This window comes from Vicia villosa, unplaced genomic scaffold, assembly GCF_029867415.1.
Source record: "Vicia villosa cultivar HV-30 ecotype Madison, WI unplaced genomic scaffold, Vvil1.0 ctg.000197F_1_1, whole genome shotgun sequence".
NCBI lineage: Eukaryota > Viridiplantae > Streptophyta > Magnoliopsida > Fabales > Fabaceae > Vicia > Vicia villosa.
In genome coordinates, this window is record NW_026705066.1 from 382207 (window position 1) to 407388 (window position 25182).

Consider the following 25182-nt stretch of genomic DNA (forward strand, 5'->3'; position numbering starts at 1 on the left):
ATATTTTTAAATATAAAAAAAATTTATTTATGATCCAAATATAAGTAAAATTATGTCATTCTTTTAAAAATATTAAACTATTTTGGTTAAACATTTTTGTTTTTGTTTATTTTTATTCTTAGTATATTTTTTGAAACAAATGTGTAACACATCCGTACCCGTGCGAATGCACGGGCATCCCACTAGTTAAACCATGAAATAATATTAATGTCTCTCACAATTAGGCATATGAGAAATTTTAGATTGTCTCGACTTATAGGAACCGGTTTCTAACAAAAATTGGTGGGAGGGGAAGGTAATTAATTTGTACCTAGCTAGGTAAAAAAGGAGCAAGCAGGATAATCCAAGTAAATAAGTACTATCATTCCATGAAAAGTAAGCCTTATAGTTCTACTTACTTTGATCACATAGTCACTCATGAGACAGGTATAAAGGTTAGTTTTTGTATTTTGATGATATCCCAATGCCACTCCTTGAAGTGACTAGGATTATCATGAAAATTAACATTGATATTAGAACCAAATCATATTTTTTTTATTCTATTCACAATCTTTAAAGATGTGATCCATAGTTTCACATTTGGTCGTACATTCGGGATAGAATAGGGGACATTGCACACTCCTTTTGCTAAGTTCAATTCTTGTGAGGATAACCTTGTTTAAAATGCGCCAACATTTTTAAATTCTCTACTAATCTTTGTGATGATATTGACATGTTGGCTCAGAATTATTGGTGGAGAGTTAAAACTAATGAGCGAAAAATTTATTGGACAAGATGGGACAAACTTTGTCTCCCTTAGAACCAAAGAGGGTTGGGTTTTAGAAAAATGAGCATCTTCAATGATGCACTCCTAGCTAAACAAATGTGGAGGCTGATTATTACTCAAGACTCTTTAGTTCATAAATGTCTTATAGCTAAGTATTTTCCTAATATGTACATCATTGAGATAAAAAGCAAGAGTAATGATATTTACATTTGGAAAAGTATTCTCCACACAGAGGATAATAGCGTTGGAGGGTAAGCAATGGTCACAACATTAATGTGTGGAAGGTCTCATGGCTCCCTTATTAATGATAGTTTAAATTTTTAACTTGGAAGCCATTGAATTCCAATATGCTTTGAGTTAGGGACCTCGTTGATAAGAAAAACCATGTATGAAACTCAACACTCATAACTAATATTTTTCTACCTTATAATAAAAATAAAATCCTTTAAAACTCTCTGAAGCCGAACAAAAATACGAATAATCTTATATAAATTCCTAACAAAAATGATACTTACAATGTGAGGAGATCTCGCTACTTTTATAATCAAATTAATATCGACAACCCTAGTGAATTTAACTACGAGATTGAGTCCATGACTTGAAAAAGTTGTGAAATATTAAAGTGATCCATAATCTATTTCTCAATCACACAAAATGACATATACAGTATCCACAAGGAATTTTCCATGAATCCTGATTCAAATACTTACAAAAACATTATATTTCACTATGTAAAATCTTACATCAAAGACAAAAATAACAATCTAAAATTACTTTTCTTTTTCACTTTTTCCTACTCTAAAACTGAAGTATATATGAAATTAATACTCTTAAAAATTAACCTATACAAGTCCTAATCTCTTTCTTTGAACTAAAAAAAAAAAAAAAGTAAAAATCAAACATGAAGTGGAGAACCTCTTCCAATATTAGCATGAAAACCAACACCAAAGCCAATTAACTCTTGCTTATACGGTAAATATGAGTTTCTATTATTCTCTTTCTTTCTTAGATAAAACGCTTCCATTGCCGTTACCGCTGCCGGAATTTTCCTCTCCGCTACCGGAACCTTTTTCCCCACCACTTTCGCAATGTTCTTCTCTACGCTTCCTTTTCCACCGCTTTTCACCTTCGAATTCTCCACTTTCGCTTCCTTCTTAAACTCAAATGACGGAGTTACGAGAATCATAGATTCTTTTCCGTCGCTTTTACTTCGCCGGAGTAAACTCAGAAACTTCCATCGCTTCGATGACGTGGAATTCGAAGACGAACCAGTTGAATTGCTTTTCTTGCATTTGATCGGAGAAGCCATCGGTGATGATATCGGAGATTTAGGTGTCCACAGGCAATACGACTCCGGCGAAACCGCATCAAGTTCGTCCCACACGTCAGACGAAGACGACGATGGAGGATCAATATTCCGATTCTGATCTCCAGTGGTTACTTTCCGTAACGCAATCGAAATATCCACCTCTTCGGAATTCCTTCTGTCGCCGTCGGAATTCATCAATTCTCGTAACGGAATCATCTCCGCCATAACAGAATTTCTCTTTTGGTCGTGGTTGTAGATCGGAAAGACGCCACGAGTTGAATTGCCGCGGCGGTGATTGGAGAAAACCTCATCAACAGTGTTTTGAAACGCGACGAATTCGAAATCGTCGTTGTCGTTTTGGGAGTGTGAGTAGTCGTTTTCGTTGATAACCTGTTTAGCGACGTCGTTTATGTTATTAGAAGAATAAGTGCTGAAACTTGGAGACATCAAAGAGTCCATTGCAGTCTCTTCATTTTCTTGTTGTTTTTGCATTTTTGGTTTGTTTTTCTTTGTTGGTTTGATTTTTTGTTTATGAAATTTGATTTGTTTAGTGTTATTTATAGTATAAGAGTTTGACAGTAGAAGGAAGAAAGAAAGAAAGAGCAGCCAACGTGTGACGTAAAACTATTAGTTAATTAAGAATATCATATCATATCATGGATATTTTTTATTTATTTTTATGAATCATGGATGACGGTATGAAGTTTTGTATTCTATATTTTTACTAATTTGTACTCTATATACTTGTGTAACACTCTTTAAAGATCACATCGTGAATGTCCAATAAAATATTTACAACCATTTTTTTTTTGGTAAACAAGAAAGAGATCCCTTCCACCTCAAATTCGAAGTCAAATTTCCATCTACATACATTCTAATTTGACCAATAAACCATTCATGCTAAACATCTACTATCTACTATCTAACATATATTAAAAGATTGACCAAACTCCCAAAATTGCCCTTTTCTCAAAATAAATTTACACTACAAAATGGACATTTTGGTAATTACCAAAATAACCCTTCACCTTTTTTATGTTTTGCACAAGTGTTTCACTCTCATTGGTCCACCAACTTTCTACAACATAATACACTACCTCATTTTCTCTCTCCTTATAAAGTACAATTTCAATTGAAAATATAATATAGTTGCATATTTATGATTATCTATTATAAATATATAAAAACTAAAGTACTTGATAATTACACTATAACCCATCTGATTAAAAGTTTAAATTAATCTAATACTAAGGGTAATAAAGACTATTTACACAATACCCGATTTATATTGATTTGGTAATTAATACTGCAGATGTGGCAATCCAATAATTTTTGTTGCATTTTATATTTTTTAAATTCCATAAATTAAATAAATCAATTAGATATTAATTGGTTTGAATTATTTTTTTTACACGTTTAATTACACAATGCACAAATTGGAAAGGCAAAACATATTCAAATTCAAATGCATCATTGAAATTTGTCTCCCCTCAATGAACTTTCACTCTCCTCAATGTATTGAGAATTGAAAGGGCACATTGAGAGTTGTAGTAACAAAATACTCTCTTTAAATCAATTACTTTAGTACTATCATTCAAATTAACCCATTCTTCAAACCAGAAATCTCTCTTTCATCTCTTTCGTGTCGCTATGACTGTACACCACCGGTAAACCACCACGAACTTCAAATGTTTCTTCGTTAGTCTCTCTTTGCATCATCACCCATCACAAAATCACTGAACCCTTAAGTCTTTTTCTCTATAAAAATACCATCTCTCTCTCTCTCTCTCTCTCTCTCTCTCTCTCTCTCTCTCTCTCTCTCTCTCTCTCTCTCTCTCTCTCTCAAGCTTGAAAGTTTGTGGTTTTTTAATTTTCTACAAACGTTAAACGATCAAACTTTTCTTAAATTGATTTTTGGGAGTTTTCTTTATATATTTCTTTAGCTTTAAAGTGGAATAACATATGCAACATAATTTTCTTTTGTTTGTTGCTAGATATATTTCCTTTCTATTATTTAAAGTTTTGTTTCTATATTGCTTTTTATAATGATTGTTTCTTTTTTGCTCTATTGAAGATTGATTGAAACCCAATTTATTATGGATGAAAAATGTTTCACTAGCTTATAATAGTACTCTCTTATTGTGTAGGATAATCTTTTTAACCTTGAACAACAAACTCATTCAGAAATTAACTTATTGTTTAATCTTTGTTGTTGTTAATAAATTGCAGGCAGGTAGAAAACAAGTTAGATTTTAGTCTGTTCATGAGAAGTTTATAGCTACTACTACTGGAAACATTCTCAAACTAATTGATGTTCAGACTGTTAAAGTTGTGTGCAATCTAAAGGTAACTTAAAGGCTAATTCTTATCTATAATATACCATAGTTTTTAACTTTCATTTCATTGCTTGAAAGTTAGGTTTTGAGCAGAGTTGTGAATGAGTTGGAATCTATCCATTTATCCTTAGGGAAAGCATCTATGTTGGTCAAGGAAATTGATAGGCTGATCAATTTCTACAAAATCCACACATTTTGTTTGGCATAGTTCCTAACTTTTTGAATCAATCATAGATAAACTTCCTGACATTATTATAATAAGTTTGCTACTCACAAGTGTATTATGGCATTGCTTTTCCTATTGATTAGTATTTTGTTTAATAACAAATTAACGTTGCTATTAAATTTTTTTCCTTTTGATTAGTGAATTAGTTTTTTTATCTCTTTCTAGATCCTGGTGCTCTAATATAACTAGGATGTGGAACAATTTCTGGCACCCTTGGAGCTACTTGTGTATACAGGGGGATGTTTGATGCATTTTGCAAAACTTTTCAGAATGAAGGCTTTAGAGGTTGCTACAGAGGACTCTTTCCAAATCTACTCAAAGTTGTGCCAGCTGCTAGCATTACTTACAGGGTCTATGAAATTATGAAGAAAAATCTCGATAGTTCTTGATCTCAGTAGACTGAACCGCGTGTTTGAGTTATTATAGTTATTTTTTATGTAATTGAGCTAATACATAGTACTTAGTAAATCTTGGATTGTTGATGACGACATAAAAAATATTTATTATTAGAATTTAACGCAATCATTCATTCCTTCTGTGACCTTGAAACATGTTTCTATAGTCAGAAACATGGGAAACAGTTACTCCATGGTTATATGAACAAAATGTTCAAGTAATAGAGTTGTAGAATTGCTTAATTGTGTTGATTGTAAGTCAAGTGAAAACCATAAATGTCTTGCATTTTTTATTTGAAAAAAGTAATTAATCATATTGATTTTATTAATAAATTAAATTATTTTTTAATTTTGTAATTATGATGGGTACAACTATTTATTCCTCAATTAATTTCGCAATAAATATCATCCTCTTAAAAATAAAAATAAAAGTGATGTTTTTGTATTCTCAGATTTTGTTTTGAATGTATTTAATTGCATTAAAATATATATTGATATGTTGCTTTCTTAATAGATCAAATAATGTAGTTTAAACAAATTGAATGATAAAATAAATAAATAAATAAATCATTGTAAAGTATAAATCGTTAAATAATGATGAAACGGTTGAATTAATTTTTAAAATTTTAGTAACTTCAAATTACAATTACTAAAATGTTAGGAATAGATGTAAACATAGTAAAATGAATGGTATGTAATGCATGCATTTAATTGTAAGAAGTGAAAATATACATATATACAAATATTTAGTTTTATGAATTAAAAATATACAAATATTTAATATATGAATTAGAACATTTTTTTTGTGTAAAAAAATATTATTATAATATATATACATAGATGCATAAACTTTTACCATATTTTTTCGAGGAATTGTTTTTTTATTTGTTGATGAAAAAATTCATTCAGAGAGATAATTGTACGGTATTGATATTAATGTGTGATATTGATAAACGTAACATTTTCAATTAATGTATAATGAAAAGTTTTGTATCAAAATAAGTTTAATAAAAATATATTGATTTTTAAATGTTAGGATATCATGTATATTGAAAATTGAAAGTTGTCACTTGATAATATTTCTTTTTCGTGGGATATAAGCAAATAGCTATACAATATCTCTTCATATTATTAACAATTATGGAATAATTCATATATATTCAAACTCCACTAATCTTGATACATTAAATGTCAATCCACTGCACATTGTAATTGCATGAAATTGGTATTCATGTTATTGTAAGTTTGAATTGAATTTAAAGGTAGTGTACTAACAGTGTAACTGTAAACTAATTTTACACATATTTCCGATCAAAATTCTTAAATTTATTATGTTATATTAGTTTATTTTAAATTAAAATTGTGTTTCAGTGCATATCCCTTTTTCTCTTTTGAATTTATGGATTTAATTTAATTTAATTTAATTTATTCAAATTTCACTAATAAACTAGAAACATTATAGGTAGAATGTTTATTTTCAAATGTTTATTTTTAATTAAAGTTTAGAAATGACATTTTTTTATACACAAGGAAAGATAAAAAACAAATCATAATTAACTAAATCATGATTTTTTAAATAATGATTTTCTTTTGTCAAATAGTAAGTAGGAGTTAAAAGAAAATAGTTCAAAAGATGTGTAATGTTAAGAGACCCACATAATTTATTTAAATAAATAATAATTATACTGAACATTGAAAGAAAATATTGATATTAAAGTCATTGAACAATTAAAAGGTATAAAATTATTCAGTTTTTTTGAAAATTAAAATTAAAAGGTATAAAGTGATTCATCAGTTTTTTGAAAAATTAAAAGGCATTACGTGTGTTATTAAACTTGAAGCGGATTGAAAAGTTATAAGATGCTTTAATTTTCATTTAGATCTATTGACAAAAGTACCATGAACAGGTACGTCGAACCAATTCACAAATTCTATGACTATTAAAAAGACCAAAGTTTTAATTTAACAGTTGAAATACCCAAAGATAATGATATTTTTTTCACATATCAGTTGAGGTATTCAAACCATAATGAATTTTTTATTTTGTTCATATTAAATTTTTAATAATAAAGAATTGACATGCATACTAATTGTTTCAATAATCACTAAATTCCTCATTTTTGATATATTAACTTTAATCATTATAAATTTTATATAGGGAGGCAAGTAAAATATAATCTCACTATAAAAGCTTTTAATGTTAAATATATAATTTTTTTTTAACTTATACCATGATCTAAAAATATATAATCTTTTTTTACACAATATTTATAACTTTATTCTTTAAAAACTATTATAATTGAATTATACTATTAAAAACTTTCATTTATAACATAAATTTCAAGATACCATGGAGTGTAGATATTTATTTAAAACTGAAATTTGACGGGGAGCTGTCATATATTGTAGGTTTGTAAAAATTATAAATATGATATAATAAGAAGGATTTAAAACTAATATTTGACGGGAAGCTGTTATAAATTTGAGGTTTGAAAAAATTGACTAATATCTAAAAATTGGTGCATGTTATTAATATAATTGAAGTTAATTGAAGTTAGATAATCATATTGTTTTATATAATTGAAATTAGATAATCGATTGTCCGATTTATTGTAAGTACGAATCAATGCTTAAAAATTGGTGCATATTATTAATATATATTTGTAACTATATCTGGGTTAATCAATTGAAAAATAAATTTAAACTTTACAAATGATAATTTGATAGACATGTGATGTGAATCCAAACGGCACCCGTGCGATAGCACGGGTTTCTTACTAGTTATTCATTTAAAATTGAATCATTCATTTTAAATTTACATATTTTTAAATATATTTTATACAATATTAAATAAATTTATATGATATTAGGCTGTAGTTTACGGGTCACTATCAACATAATACATATTTTGTTTATTTTTTTAAATGTTAAAATTCTTTTTATTCTTTTTTCGTCTCATGGGTCAATTTTTTTCTTTGATTAATTATTTAATAATTAAGTAATTCATTTTAAATTTATTTGTATAATGTATTTTTTAATTTTAAATACATAATACACTACCTCATTTCCTTTCTCTTTATAAAGTACAATTTCAATTGAAAATATAATATAGTTGCATATTTATGATTATTATTCATTTATAATTGAATCATTCATTTTAAATTTACATGTTTTTAAATATATATGATACAATATTAAATAAATTTACATGATATTATGTTGTAGTTTACGGGTCACTATCAACATAATACATATTTTATTTATTTTTTCAAATGTTAAAATTCTTTTTATTCTCTTTCCGTCTCATGAATCATTTTTTTCTTTGTACAATTATTGAATAATTAAGTAATTCATTTTAGATTTATTTGTATAATTTATTTTTTTAATTTAATTAGCATGATGAAAAATGTATTTATCTCACGGGTCACTAACAAGACAATATTTATTTTAGTTAATCAATCATTATTTTAATTCAAGAGACAAAATCTTTATTTTTAAATATTAACTTTTTCTCCATCTCACACTACAAGAAAAAAAATTGCGACATATAGGTTGCGACATAAATTTTTAAAAATCTGAAACATTTTACGACGGTTGTAGGCCCAACTGCCCTTAAAAGAAATTTGCGATAGTTCAACAACGGTCGCCCCAAAATATATTCATGATTAATATTTGAAGATTCTAAATTACTACATATTTTTTTAGTTATTTACACAATATCATAATTAAATTATCCATCCTCAAAATATATGTTGAAATTGCAAAACATTGTGAAATTGACTATGAAAATCTTATTAATAAATTTTTTTCTAATGGTTAATTTCTATTATATATATATAATTTGGTCCAACTTTTATTTCATATTTTTTCTCATATCATTCAAAAAATATTACACCATAAATAATACACTCGTGCGACAGCACGGGTCTCTGACTAGTTAATACTAAAAAGTCTAAGAAACACGACTTTAAAAGAAATGATCCTTACCAAAAAATTTTCCTAAAAATAGGTAAGAAAGATATATCCTACTTTTTTACTAAGATTAACCATAAACCAATAATAATCCCCAACCTTAGAGCCAATAAGGTACAATGCTTTCCATAAAGAAGACGCGAGACAGAAGCCATCATACCTAACTTCTAAGAAGGTGGTAATGTTAAGAACACTGTATTTGAAAGATAAGATATTACACTAGAGGGCATATGAACCTAAGATAAGATGTCACCTCCACTTGAATAAGAGGGTCACCTTGTTGATATCCAATTATCCTTAAACTTATGCATACATACATCATACTACTTAACATATGATATCTTAGAATCGCTTTGTTTCCCTACCCTTGAGAAACCTCTTTTGGATCCTAATAATCTTTTTCCAAACTTTGACATAGATAACAAAGATGAAGAAGAAAATATAGATAATTTTCAAGACAAAGTTAAGTAAGATCATTCATACCCTAGGTTTACACACATATGCCTCCATAAGTCCCTCTGGCGATACGTGTTAACCATTTAGGCAAGACTTTCCATTGAGCCCTCTAGAGAGACTGGAAATTAAGTCTTTGGGGCTTGATATAGGTTGTGCCTCTTAGACGTGATTTATTGTAAGTGATCCCTCCCAATGAGACAGTAAGTCCCTTAGGCGAGAGTCTAATTAGTTTGAGGAATCTAAGTTCCTCAGACTGTTGGAACAAAATTGGTTTGTACCATATCCCCTATGTTTTGACGATAACAAAGTATTTAAAGAAAAATTAAGTAGACTAATGTGTGTTCAAGTCTGCAAGAACAAAGACTATTATAGTAATTGAAAGTTAGTTATGCTACATCACCGAACATTGAAAAAAAAGCTCTAAAGAGAACTATGAAGATCAGACAATGAAGAATCCACTTTTGATTAAGTCATCTTCTGATGATCAGAACAAATAATGCTTGCTTAGCCAAATTATGGGTCTGAGCATCATGGAATCTAGAAATATGCCTAATGGATCCCTTCTCCAACTAGTTTTGGTTTTGGTTGATCATATTCAACAAGTACCCAGTGTGCGTTCAACTTCTCTCCCCTCCATTTTCAACCCTACGCATGTCTTCCACCACTTATAAGCAACGATTATAATATGTAGATTATGAATCTCCATGAATCTTATAGCCTGAAACACATTCCAATCGTCTAGGTTTCATAATCCACCACTTTCTTAAACTCTTTTTGATTCCAACATATTTCAGCTTCGATTTCGTTTTTCTCGTTCTGAATCGTAGCGCCGAGATGCCATTCATCTTCCGCCGCCATGTTAACCTTTTGATTTTGATTTGTGTTGATAATGTTGGAGGAATTTAGGTTTTTGTCCTGGTTGCTCTTTATAGGTAATGTTTCCTTGCTAATGTTATTTTGATTTTCTGATATGCCTTCTTGATTGATACTTATTCTCTGTTGCATTTATGTTTTTATGTCTCTCTTATCCTTTTTCCTACCATTGATGCCACTCTCCCTATCCGTGACATCTTCAAGTGCTTGATTATATAGGTTGGTATTACTCATTATACCACTTTCCCTCTTTTTTGTAGTGATATTGTTACTATTTGTCTCATTTTGTGTGTGAATTTCGGAGCCTTTATGCAGATGCTTCTCCTTGCAACTAGGGCTTGCCTTATTCAAATACCAATTCCCTTAAGCTTTATTTAGGTGGATCTCCTTATTATCTTTCTGAAAGTCATGATCCTCCTTGATCTTACTCTTCTGGATTTGATGCAGAGTTCTAAGCACATGGTGATTCTGGCCAGTCTTTAAAGGATTACATTGGTCATCTTCCTTGATATCATGTAACTCATTCTATCTATCTTGTCTAATACCTTCCATATTTTCCTCATCTTGGGACTGAATTTTAGTATCCCATGAGCTGGACCCTCCTCCTTTCAACCACACTCTACCACCCGCAAGTCAATTACGCAACTACCGAAAAAGAATTGCTCGCTATTGTGTTTGCTTTGGAGAAATTTCGTTCTTATTTAATTGGTTCAAAAATTGTGTGTTATACTGACCATGCAGCTATCAAGTACTTGCTCACAAAGCCGAACTCAAAACAAAGGCTAATTAGGTGGATTCTCTTGCTTCAAGAGTTTGATCTTGAAATAAGAGACAAAAAAGGGTCCGAAAATGTGGTAGCTGATCATTTATCTCGGTTGGTGAATACCGAGGTAACACAATTTGAAAGTGATGTGAGAGAGGAATTTCCGGATGAGAAACTGTTTATGGTCCAAGAAGTTAGACCTTGGTTCACGGACATGGCTAACCATAAAGCGACCGGGTGGATTCCCGAAGATCTAACTTGGAACCAAAAACGGAAGTTCTTATCCGATGCAAGCTTTTATGTGTGGGATGAGCCTTATCTATTCAAGTTGAGTAGTGACAATCTCTTGAGGAGATGTGTTACAAGTGAGGAATCTTAGAGCATTTTGTGGCATTGCCACAATTCGCCTTATGGTGGCCACTATAGTGGATTGCGTACTGCAACCAAAGTCCTTCAAGCGGGCTTTTGGTGGCCTACGTTGTTTAAATACGCTTACCATCATGTATCAGGTTGTGATAGTTGTCAACGGAGTGGTGGGATTGGTAGACGAGAGGAAATGCCCCTACAAAGCTTCCTAGAGGTGGAAGTGTTTGATTGTTGGGGTATTGACTTTGTCGGGCCATTTCCATCCTCTTTGTCTAATGAGTACATTTTGGTCGCGGTCGACTATGTTTCAAAGTGGGTGGAAGCGATTGCTTCACCTAAAGCCGACGGTAAAACCGTGATAAAATTTTTGAAAAGGAATATTTTTGCGCGTTTTGGTACGCCTCGTGTGTTGATAAGTGATGGCGGATCGCATTTTTGCAATGCTCCACTTGAAAAAGTGTTGGAGCAATATGGAGTCAAGCACAAAGTTGCCACTCCATACCATCCGCAGACTAACGGTCAAGCCGAGGTATCGAATCGTGAGATTAAGCGCATTCTTGAAAAAATAGTTTCGAGCTCTAGAAAGGATTGGTCGCTTAAGCTTGATGATACATTGTGGGCTTATCGGACCGCTTTTAAAGCCCTGATTGGTCTCACGCCGTTTAAAATGGTTTACGGTAAAAGTTGTCACCTTCTGGTGGAATTAGAACATAAAGCCTTTTGGGCTTTGAAATTGTTGAATTTCGATCCTAAGTCGTGTGGTGAAAAGAGAAAAGTTCAACTTCATGAGTTGGACGAGTTGAGGTTGCAAGCCTATCATTCTAACACGATTTACAAGGAGAAGGTCAAATTCTATCACGATAGTAAAATCCGTTTGAAAGAATTCAAGGTCGGACAGCTTGTGCTTCTTTTCAATTCCCGTTTGAAGCTTTTTCCGGGAAAGTTGAAATCTAAGTGGTCTGGACCGTTTTTAGTCAAAGAGATAAGGAATTACGGTGCTATAGGGGTAGAGGATACAAAAACAAAGAAAGAATAGACGGTAAATGGTCAGAGGTTGAAGGTGTATCGTGGAAGTGAGTTTAATCGGGAAACAAGTGTTCTTGCTCTAGGTGATCCTTGATATCGCCTTTGACCGTCGAGCTGACCGACGTTAAACAAAGCGCTTATTGGGAGGCACCGCAATTTGTAAGTATTCTACTTGTTTTATGTGTTTTTTTATCGTTTTTGTGTTTTAAGCTGATGTCGAACCAAAAATGGCCTACCGGTAAAGTTACGCGTGCTGATAAAAAGAAATTTTTTTGCTGTTCTGGTGTAGCTCGCGACGCGCGCTGTACCTTAATTGGAAAAAAAAAAAATCTGGGCAGAAGTGAACGCGCGGCGCGGACTCTGAGCTCGCGACGCGCGCTAAAGTTTATTTCAAAAATTATTTGGCAGAAGTGAACGCGCGGCGCGGCCTCCTAGCTCACGACGCGCGCTGAACCAAAAAATTAAAAAATATATAATTTTTGGGTTGGGCCCAGAATGGGACCCGACCCAGTCCCCTTCCTCTTTTACGAATTTCTTTAGGGTTTGAGGCACTTTTGCCTCTTTTCCCAAATTTTGAAAGCTCTCTTCCTCCATCTCCAATCCTAATCCTTCCTACATTCCTTTCTCCTTCACCATCTTCATTCATCCATTGAAAGGTATGTGTTCATCTTCGTCTTTTTAATTATGTTTTATCTAATTTTAGGTTTAATAGATTTAGATTTAGGATTATATAGTTTTGATGATATATGTGATATTAGAGACATAAATAGGTTAGGATTAGTATGTGGTTCTGTTCGAATTAGGTTTTAATTGTTGGTGGTGGCTGCAACCATTGTTGCAGCTCTGTTTTTTCTGAGTTTCGCAGGTCTCGCGTCGCGAGCTATAGCGCGCGTCGCGCGCTGAACATAATTTTGTTTTATTCTGAGTTCTATTTCTGTTCAGTTCCATGTGATTCTGTTTTGCGATTCTGTTTGTTTTTTTTATCGTGTTATTCATGTTTGTGATTATGATCTAATCTTGTGGATCGAATTGTGTTTGTGTTTTGTTTATGTGTGTAGATGGCTCCTCCAATGAAAAAGAAAAGAGGTACTGCCGGTGAATCTTCTGGCTCCCAGACGTGCTATGACCACACACGGTTCCGTGGTCCTGAACATGAAGCTAGGTATGAAGACTTAAAGGGACGCACGGTTTGGCCAGAGAGAACCATTGAACCCAGTGAGGGAGGAAATTATTCTGAGGCTTGGAGCTACTTGAGCGATACTTGCTGGGAAAAGTTGTATGAGCCTGGCAAGTTCTATCAGGTCGAGATCCTTCGGGAGTTTTATTCTAATGCTTTGCCTGCAGGTAGCTGGGTTCCGACCGAGGCATTCCCATTTAAGACGTGGGTGCGAGGAAAAAAGATTGATTTCTCCAAGGAGGCGGTCTTTGATTTTCTGGATGATCCTCGGGCTTTGACTGAGGAGTGTAGGTATCATCCTCGATTAAATCAGGGAAGTTGGGATGCTGAGGCTATGAGGGAGAAGTTGTGCCAAAGTGGGTGCACTTATAATTTGAGCACCACTGGACACCCGAAGACCTTCACCCGTCGGAATCTCACTCATGATGCTCAGTTGGTGACTTTTGTGGTCCTGTATAATTTAAGGCCACGAAGTCACACCACTACTATTACATTGGACACTGCTGGTCTAGTGTACTGTATTCTGAAGGGTGAGGAGGTTGATATTGCTAGGATAGTAGCAAATGAATTGAAGAGGGTTGCTCTGAATGGTACGAGTTTTGGCGATAGGGCCAAGTGCCGGTTGATTTTTCCCGGTTTGATTATGGGGCTGTGCAGGAAGGCAGGTGTTAGGTTTCCATCTGGGGGACTGATTCCCATGGATGGAGTGATTGATGATGTTTTTGCTTACAGGTTTTGTGCTGCTAACCCTGTTCCTGCAGCTGGTGCTCCTGCTGCGAATCCTGTTCCTGTTGCTGCTGCTGCTCCGTCTGTTGTGCCACAGTTAGGTCAGGCTGGTGACTGGAACTGGCAGATGCACATGGCTCACCAGAGAGCTTTCTTGTTTATCCAAGATTCTCTTCAGAATCTTTCTGTGCAGCATCCTGTGGGTACCAGAGATGATTTGGCGGCGTATGCGCGTTGGCCTGAGGACATGCCAGGTTCTCAGGGGGGAGGTGATGGTGATGATTCTGATTCTGAGGAGGAGTGAGCTGTTTTATATATATATATATATATATATATATATATATATATATATATATATATATATATATATATATATATATAGTGTAGTTTTTTTTTTTTGCATTTTATTTTCAGTTGAAATTTTTGTGCCATCCTTTTAAGGATGAGGTATTTTGGATTATAGGCTAAGTTTAAGCCTTTTATGTTATGAAGTTTAAGTTTTTTTTAGTTAATATAATTTTTGCAATGTTATTTAAATTTTGTTTGTCCTTGTGAAATTGCTTCCTTGATGAAAGCAAGTTTTTACAACCAATTGGGGCGGTGATGATATAATGTGAAATTAGTACGTGCAAGGTACATTTTTACCGTTTCTTTAATATACCATGAATTTGATGCTTTTAATTGTACAAATTAGATGTCACATTTTCTTTAACAAAAATAGTTCAATAATGAATCACTTTAGTACTAAATTTAGTGTGAGGAGCCTTTCCATTGTATATATATATATATATATATATATATATTATTTTGTGGATACCAACAATGTGCGTTTAACTCGTGTTTATTATGTTTAATCTTGCGTTTTTTTATTTAATTGTGTAAAGCATGAAAGTGATCAAAGCATTTTGTTTCGCATTACGAGTATAACTTCTCTACCAAATATAACCTACCCGGTGAGTGTGTGAGTATTTGCTAACCACTTTGAGCAGTTTTGCTAAGATTCAATCGGTATCATTTCCTTGTTTACTATTGCCGATTTTTGATTTGAATCTTGATGACTTTCTTTTAACCTTGAAGAGTACTATGAAATGTGGTTAGGATTGATTCCTTTTCGCCTTAGAATAGGCAGCATTCGTGATTAAGTGGTGGTAATATTCAAGGTGGGGAGAATAAAAAAAAGGGAAAAATGGTTGTATTGGTGTGGAGAAGAAAATAAGTGATTGCTCAAGACAGAAAAAGAAAAAGAAAAAGAAAAGAAAAGAAAAGAAAAGAGCTTTGTGTATAGCTAGTTTCCTTGAAATTAAAAGGATGAACTCTTGAGCAATAACAAAGTATAAGCGGTTGATAGGAATGTGTTGATGTACTTATGATTTGAATGCTCTCTTAGGTATTGACCCTTTCGTTCAATGGCCTTGAGAAATGACACTTCCTTGTTAACCAAGCCAAGCTACAACCCTAAAGTCTTTGTGATTCTTGCTTTTACGCTTTTTATATAAATAATGTGTAGATGAATGCATAATTGATTCTGGATGTTGGCGTCATTGTTGTGTGAGTGTTAGGATCCTCAATTTTCTCTCTTACTAGAGAAGTGTGTAGGTTGTGATTCAATCTTGAACTTGTTTTGCTTTAGGAATTGTTGACATCAAATGTGTATTTAGCATTAGTATCTTAATCATGGTGTTATTCTAGTAAGGGTAAGATGTTACTTATGTGCTTGTGGAATTTGAACCACCCATTTGTTCTTGTCTTAGCTTGTGATCTTATGGTTGTTTTTGTTTTTGTTTGAGGACAAACAAGGTTTTAAGTTGGGGAGAGTTGTTAGGTGCCAAATTGTGTTAATATTTGCTTTTATATTTGGTACCTTTCGACTACTTTTTATCGCAAATTCATGAAACCCCGTTTATTTTGAAGTAAATAATAGTAGTTTAGTTATTAAGCTTTCGTTTTCTTTTAATCGTTGTTTTTAAGTGTTTCGTGTGCAGGATTTCTTTTATTAGGTTGGAATTTTGAGGATTGGAGTAATGAGCCAATTGCAAAAGCAAAGTTTCAAGATCTGCTCAAGGGCGCGTCGCGAGCTAGGAGCGCGCGTCGCGCGCTGTTAAGGAAATTTTAAGTCAAAGTCAGTGGCATCCGCGCGTCGCAAGGTGAAGAGCGCGCGATGCGCGTTTGGGCAGTTTGATCAGTTAATGAAGGGCTCGCGCCGCGAGCAAGAGTGCGCGACGCGCGCTGCACAGATTCTGGTTTTTCTATGTATAGATCAGTTCTGTCTTTTTGATGTGTTAGACAATTTTGAGAGAAAAGAAACCCTAAATTCAGTATTTTGACTTGGAGAAAAAGAATCGAAGCATTGATCGTCGAGAAATTACCGTTGATGCTTGCCTTTTTTCCTTCCTTCCTTCTTGTGCAAGCTACCATGTCAATGGATAACTAAACACTTTTGTGTCAAGGCTTTGATGTAATCTTCCTTACTTTTTGTATGTGTTTCTTATAACTATTGTGTACGAACAAGTTGTTAATCAATATAGATGATCTAGTTTGCTTTATCTTATCTTTCTATGGTTTAAATGTTTGTGAAATACAATATTTGAATCTTGACCTAGCTCTATCATCTATCAAACATTAAGTCTAGACATGGAATTAATGGTTGATAATCACTTAGTATCGGTTTATAAATGTTATTTTTGTTGTTCAATCGATTGAGAAATCGTTGGTTGAACAATCAAGTAAGTCTTGCTATAACGTTGCGGCAACGAACGGTATAGATGTACAATACGTGAGATATTGATTGATAACAAATTCATACGCATGTTGTTAGGAAGACATACAAATTATAGGTTGATGAAATCAAGTCTTGATACTTCTCTTTAAAACTTAGAACTTTCTTTAATTTAATCCTTGCTACTAAAATTGTTGAATGATCTTTTGCAAACCCAAAACCAAAGTAACATTAATTCAAGACAACATAAACTATAGAACGGCGGTGATATTGCACCAATCCCTGAGGAAACGATAATCTAAACGATAATTGGGTTTACCCGTCCCCCACCCGCATAAAATGTATATTTTTTTAAAATGCATATTTTTTTATTAAACATAAATATTAATAATTAAACTAAATAATTAATTATTTTAAGAATAATCATAATGCTTGATATATTTATTTAATTTATATTTTTTAAAAATTAAATAATAATTCTAATAAACATAATATTTTAACATTAAGGAAGAGTAAATGAGTAATAAAGTAATTAAAAATAAAAATAATAAATTAAATTAGATAGGCTGGGCGGGCGGGTGATAGCATCCCCGCCCCCATAACTAAAAATTGCATTTTCACTGCACCCGCACCCACCCCCAATTAAATTGGGGTTTCCCCGTTAAATTTGGGCTGGGGGCGAACGTAGTCGGATTTATTTGTAATGCCTACTTGCTTCACTGTTATTGATTATTTTGATCGTTGTTGTTTTGACTTTGGTACTTGTTAGCTGAAGATTTCGTTTTATATTATTTATCCTTCGAAGAAGTAGAAAATCGAAGGAAAGATGGTTACTGATGGTCATCCCTTAAAAATAAAAGAATGGCTACTGATGGTCATGCTTCGAGAGTAAAGATTTCTAAGTTCACTATGGAGATAATGAATACTGAAAGCTAGTGAAAAGTATGTGTCTTTGGGGACTTAGACAAATTTGTAAATATATTCAAGTATTACTACTTAGCGTGTTTTTTTCGTAGTGTTTGTTTAATACACTGCCACGCGTCGAAGACAGACTCAGGCGGGAAGATTTGAAATTCGAAGACGGTTTCGTAACTGTCCAAGTAACAGATGGCATCGTTAGAAGTTTTTATGAGAAACGTGGCAGCAGATTAGTATAGGACCGTTAAGGTCGAAACTAGTATAAATAGGAGTCTTAGTGTTAGGATTCTGTGTGTTCATTTTGTACAAACCACTCACATATTTACTCAAGTATCAAGCGTGAAGAGAAAGAGTTCGCTGAGAAAATGTACGTATGACACCACCATTTTAATACATGTGTATTACCCTTTGCTTTTAAATATTTTCCAGAATTACTGCATTTCGTTTACTTCTTGCCATTTACATTTCTGTATCTTTACTTTAACGTCATTTACTTTCGAATTACTTTCATGATATTTACTTTCAAAGTCTTTTACATTTCTGCAGTTTAAGATTCTTTACGTTTCAATAGTCCTTTTAATTTTCTATGTTATGTTACTTATCTTTTCGCTGAAATCACATTTATATATAACAAAGTGATTGTCAAGACTATTTGTTCTTTAATCGAACAACGCTTATTGAAGAAGACAAATAATGAATATGGTTCGAATGAACGTTGATGACAATCTTCTTGACTATGTGTCCTAGGATCAATCTAGTCGATCCTGCGAGTAACCAAATCATATTTATTATAGTTTGGAAGACTAGCGGTTGTTTACCGGAAATCACCGTAAACAAATTGGCACGCCCAGTGGGACAGTGTCAAGCAGATTGTTTTAATCAATTGCTTTATTTTTGTCTAGACAATATCAAGATCTTGTATGAACCTTAGGAACGGTAAATTAAAGAACAGTGCACAACCGATTCCCAAACGAAGGTACAACAGGAAAATGGTCGTTACGGCCAGTACAGGGGGTGATCGAGATCCCCTACAAGGTTCAGGATCAGGAGCGGCAAATTCGACTTCTACTCAAGGAATACAAGATGCAACGGGTCCAAATGGATCGAGACCTGCAGATAATTCCCAGGCTTTGCCTGAAAATAATACAGGGCCTTCAGGGACTATTCCAGTTTCAGTGTCGACAACCGCACCCTCATCCACAAGCGCAGAGGACGTATTGTTTGCCTCGACAAATGCTACAAATAATTTGCCTGGTCAAGGCACGAATTCTGCTTTCGAATGGAGACCAAATAGTTCATATGGAATGCCATACCCATATGGAACAGGCGTACGAGGGGCAGGATCTATATATGCCCCAACTAACAATGCGACATTTTCACCGAATGTTAGTTCAGTGGGTCGAAGTGCACATAACACTGGTTTTTCTACCCAGGTGCCTCACTTTACCACAAATAACCAAGCAGCATTTCGACAAGAAATGGATGCAAGCAACCATGATATGGTAGGGGTTTTGGCCAGAGAATTGACTTCAGTTTTAAGCCCACTAATGGCGAATGTTACTACTACAAATAGAGAAAGCATGGAGACTTTCCAAAAGATATCATCTCAAATGAATCGAATGGCAGAATTCATGGGAATAACACCACCTAAAAGGAAAGACAAACAGCCTTCGAATCATGAAGAGAGGCCCATTTTAGAACGTGTACAAGACATAGTTCCGTCATCTAGAACAACCACTAGGGTTGTAGGCCCCTCACGAAGAACAGAGATGTTCGAAGGAACTCCAATAATTAACTTAGAAGCTTCAAATCAAAGAACCGTCCCCGTTCGACAAGAAACGGAGGAGGAGCGACCCAGATTAAGGATTGTGGGTAGGAACGAACACCCAGATGAGGTTGTTCAAAGAGTCAGAAGAGAAAATCTGGCTACAGAAAATAACTTAACTGCCATGATAGAAAGGGTTATGGCCAATAATGGCCTTAGTACTGGACTTAGACGTCCAAACTATACATCCCCTATATCAGATTATATCATGCAGACAGAATTGCCTAGGGGTACTAAGGTACCCAAATTTACAAAATTTTCAGGCGAAACTAATGAGTCAACGGTGGAACATATTGCTAGATATTTGACAGAAGCAGGAGACTTAGCGGGAAACGAAGATTTAAGGATCAAATATTTCCCTAGTTCGCTGACAAAAAATGCCTTCATTTGGTTTACTACTTTGCCACCAAATTCGATAGATGCATGGGCATACTTGGAAAGGCTTTTTCATGAGCAATTCTACATGGGTCAAACTAAGATAAGTTTGAAAGAATTGGCCAGTGTTAAAAGAAAATTCACAGAAACAATTGATGATTATTTAAATAGGTTCCGTTTGTTGAAATCAAGGTGTTTTACAACAGTCCCAGAGCATGAACTTGTGGAAATGGCTGCAGGTGGTCTAGATTATTCAATAAGAAAGAAACTAGATACTCAATACCTTAGGGATATGGCCCAATTAGCAGACAGGGTTCGACAAGTCGAACGACTGAAGGCAGAAAAAGTCAGGGCGAATAAAAGTTATAAGAAAGAGAGAGTAGCGTACGTCGAAGCCGAGGACGCTGATGATGAGTCTTTCAATGACTCGTATAGCCCTGAAGAAGTCGAAATAGACTTAGCTGAATTGAAAGAAGCGCCACCTTACGCCTGCAAATTGCTAAATCCTGCCAATGGAAAAAACCCAGTAGAAAACGATAAGAATGATAGGTTCCCTAAGAAAACTTATACATTCGACATTACCAAGTGTGATGAAATATTTGATTTATTGGTAAAAGATGGCCAAATGATACTACCTCCAAATTCAAAAATTCCTCCGTTGGAACAACGGAAGAAAAGAGGTTTTTGTAAATATCATGGGTTTTTAGGCCATAAAACTTCTCAATGTTTTCTTTTCAGGGATCTAATTCAAAATGCTCTCAATGATGGAAGGTTGAAGTTTGCTGACAAGACCAAGAGTCATATGAGGGTCGATACCAATCCCCTAAACATTGCTGACGCTAGCCTCTGCGAGGTAGAAGATATCAACATGGTGGAGGCCTCTGAAGTTGAGGTTGTGGAGACTAAAGCAATGTTCAATGGAAAGCAGGCTACTGAAAGCCTAAAAGGTGAAATAGTCTTCAACACTGTTGTTGAAGAATCTTCCAAGACGGAAATAACTGAAGCATCGAAGGAAGAAAACAGTGAGGCCACTGAAGACCTCAGGATGAAACTCCAGAAAATCCAGATCTCTGAAGTTCCTCCAGCAGCGGTTAACATGGTCAGCGCCAGACGACCAGTGTCTGAATTTGGCGAACTAGAGACATGGCTGATGAAGCAAAATGGGGGCATCGAAGTTCCTCCAAGAACCGAAAGCCTCAAAGAATATCTCTGGAATTGCCACGAGAGAAATGGTGGTAAGCAATGGATGTGTCCAAGGTGTTCGATCATGCTGAATCGAAGGGTCGAAGCCAACTTTGAAAGGGTTCGACGCGAAAGGTGGGAACACCCAGGAAGAGAGCCAAATCCCCTACTACAACTCTACCCAAAGATGGAGGAAAGCTTGGAAGGATTTTTGGTCAGATGCCACAAAGAAAACACTGAATTTGCTCTCTGCCCAAGATGTGGGGCAGTCTATGACGAAATGCTAGCACGATCATTCGAACGTGTGTATTGCTACATGAGTCAAGAAACTCAGGGGTTGCGTCCCAACCTGTACGGTTTCGACATACGGACTCCAACAAAGAGGCCTGATAGCCCACACCCCAGAACTCGAAGGGTAACTTTCAGAATCCCTGCAGATGCGCCAAGGGATAGGTGGGTGCAAGCTGATGCAAGAACCAACAAATGGCGAAGTTGGGACCAAGGTGGTAGAACTGCAATGGCATATAGGAAACAATTTCAAAGACCAAATCGAGAGGCGTATCGATTGGAGAATTACAAAGGAAAAAATCCTATGTCTCGGTCCCAGTGGAGAAGGCATCAGAGAATAAAAAAGGCTCAGAAGGAATATAGGCCAAGAGAAGCTGGAGAATCTAGTAGCAACCAAGTCCCATACCAGGGGGCAAAGTCAAACAAACCTCCGGTGGAACGCAGATTATTCGAAGCTGAAAAACTCTTGGATGAAGAAGAAAAGATGCGCTCAAATTCTTGGAAAGAAGAGGATAGAATGACAAATGATTTTGATTCTGATGGAGTGTCATCTATAAACTTGAATTGCAATGTTGTTTCCGTACTCCCTCATGAGTTTAATCAGGAAACTGAAGTAGAAGACTGTGAAGAGGCTGATATCGAAGAAATGACAAAACACAAACCTGTGTGTTACTATGTGCTGAATAATGGTGCAGTAGAAGAACAGAATGCTTTCTTCGAAAGGCCTGATGAGGGTATGCGAAATCATTTGAAGCCACTCTATATCAGGGCTAAGATTGAGAACGTTGGCATTAATAAAGTCCTAGTTAATGGGGGAGCAGCAGTGAACCTAATGCCTCAATACATGCTAAAAAGAATTTGTATGTTCGATACGGATATAAGGCCACATAACATGGTTTTATCTAACTACGAAGGCAAAATAGGACAAACACTGGGAGTTGTTCAAGTCAATTTGACAGTAGGTTCAGTTACCAGGCCAACCATGTTCATGGTTATACCAGCAAAGGCAAACTACAACCTTTTGCTTGGTAGGGAATGGATTCATGGGGTAGCAGCTGTGCCCTCAACAATGCATCAGAGGGTGACAATTTGGAGAGAAGATGGTATAGTGGAGAATATCGAAGGTGATCAGAGTTACTACATGGCTGAGGTCAACCAGGTGAACAAAACCAACTTCGACAGGAACCTGGCAAACATAGGCCCTTGTCATGCTGCAGAAGAGATGTATACCCCAAATAAAAATGCATTATACTATTTAACTTTACACCCAAATGGATTCCAGTGGGATAGAGAGATCATGGATGGTCCACCAGATACAGCACCATTGGAGAATTATCCGACAGTACGGCCAACAGGCTGGGACGATGACATTAATCATGTCTGAGTCTTCGTTCTTCGAAAAGATTTCGGCCTATGTGGCCGAGAACAAAAAGAAGGCGGCTCTCGAAGCCGAACTATCAGATACAAAGATAGATGCAGTTCTAACCAAAGAAGGAATAACAGAATTGGAGATACGTGCGAGTTTCGAACTCCCTGAACACACGATTCCAGACGAAGAGTTCATAAGAGAAGAACCAAACCAAAGGTTGGATGCAATATACGATGAGGAACCTTTGGGGTTCGAAAAAGACCCAATGGCGCCGAATATAAAGATGTTGGCCCAAGATCCACTTGAAGAAGTAAATCTTGGAGACAATGATCAAAAAAGGATAACATATATTAGCGCGAAACTAGAACCAGAATTGAAAGCAACGGTCATCAAAATGCTGAAAGAAAACAGAGATTGTTTTGCTTGGGACTATGATGAGATGCCTGGTCTAGGAAGGGATTTAGTCGAACTAAAATTACCAATAAAAGAAGGGAAGAAGCCCATAAAGCAAACTCCCAGAAGATTCGCGCCAGAGATTCACTCGAAGATTAAAGCAGAGGTCGAAAGACTCTTACGGTGCAAATTTATCCAAACTACAAGGTATGTTGAGTGGATTGCTAATATAGTACCTGTAATTAAAAAGAATGGCTCATTAAGAGTATGCATAGACTTTCGTGACCTTAATGCAGCTACTCCTAAAGACGAGTATCCCATGCCTATAGCAGAAATGCTAGTAGACTCAGCCGCAGGTTTTGAGTATTTGAGCATGTTGGATGGATATTCGGGATACAATCAAATTTTTATAGCAGAAGATGATGTATCCAAGACAGCATTTCGTTGCCCAGGGGCAATAGGCACTTACGAATGGGTTGTGATGCCGTTTGGTTTGAAAAACGCTGGGGCAACTTATCAAAGAGCAATGAATTCTATATTTCATGACTTTATAGAAACATTCATGCAAGTGTATATAGATGACATTGTGGTAAAATCTACCTCGGGTATGAGTCATCTCGATCATCTGAGCCAATCATTCGAAAGAATGAGGAAATATGGCTTAAAGATGAACCCCCTTAAATGTGCTTTCTTTGTGCAGGCAAGTGATTTCTTGGGGTTCGTAGTCCATAAAAAAGGCATAGAAATTAACCAGAACAAGACGAAAGCCATTAGGGAAACCAAGTCCCCATCCACGAAGAAAGAACTACAATCATTATTGGGCAAAATAAATTTCTTAAGGAGATTTATCTCTAACTTGAGTGGACGCACGCAAGCTTTCTCACCTCTACTTCGGGTTAAGCGAGGAAAATTCGAATGGCGTGCTGAACATCAAGAAGCTTTCGATCAGATAAAGCAATACTTGACTTGTCCACCAATTCTGTCTCCCCCAAATGGGAAGAAGCACATGCGCCTATACATTTCAGCATCAGATAAAACAATAGGCAGCATGCTTGCCCAGGAGGATGAGAATGGCATCGAGAGAGCCATTTATTACTTAAGTAGAGTACTCAATGATGCAGAGACTAGATATACTGATATAGAAAAACTCTGCCTTTGTTTGTATTTCTCCTGTATCAAACTTAAGTATTATATAAAGCCAGTTGATGTTTACGTTTCATCTCATTGTGATGTTATTAAACATATGTTATCTAAGCCAATATTACATAGTCGAATTGGCAAATGGGCTTTGGCCCTTACTGAATATTCATTAATATTTAAGCCTCTCAAGGCAATGAAAGGTCAGATTGTGTCAGACTTCATTGTCGACCATGCGGTGGTTGAGAAACATCAGCATTATGTGGACTTAAAACCTTGGAAGTTATACTTCGATGGTTCAACGCATAGAGAGGGTACTGGGGTTGGAATATTGATAATTTCTCCTGATGGAATTCCAACAAAGCTCAAGTTTAAAATCGAAGGTCCATTATGCTCCAACAATGAAGCTGAATACGAAGCATTAATTGCTGGACTTGAGGCTTTGTTAGAATTGGGGGCAACCAGAGTCGAAATTAAAGGAGACTCCGAATTGGTCATCAAACAATTGACAAAGGAGTACAAGTGTATCAAAGAGAATTTGATCATGTATTTTGTCATCGCAAATAGGCTACTCAAGAAATTCGAATA

General features: G+C 35.0%; 1 protein-coding gene across 1 annotated transcript; it reads right to left on the reverse strand.

Annotated features, from left to right (window-relative positions):
- Positions 1–1460: 1460 nt before the first annotated feature.
- LOC131625250 (uncharacterized) lies at positions 1461–2626 on the reverse strand. Its single transcript, XM_058896131.1, has one exon. The coding sequence runs from the start codon at positions 2565–2567 to the stop codon at positions 1662–1664; it is 906 nt and encodes a 301-aa protein (XP_058752114.1). The 5' UTR covers positions 2568–2626; the 3' UTR covers positions 1461–1661.
- Between the last annotated feature and the right edge of the window lie 22556 nt (positions 2627–25182).

What these genes read in the sequence shown, in the direction of transcription:
- LOC131625250 (XM_058896131.1), bottom strand. Translation starts at nt 2,567, where the DNA reads ATGCAAAAACAACAAGAAAATGAAGAGACTGCAATGGACTCTTTGATG.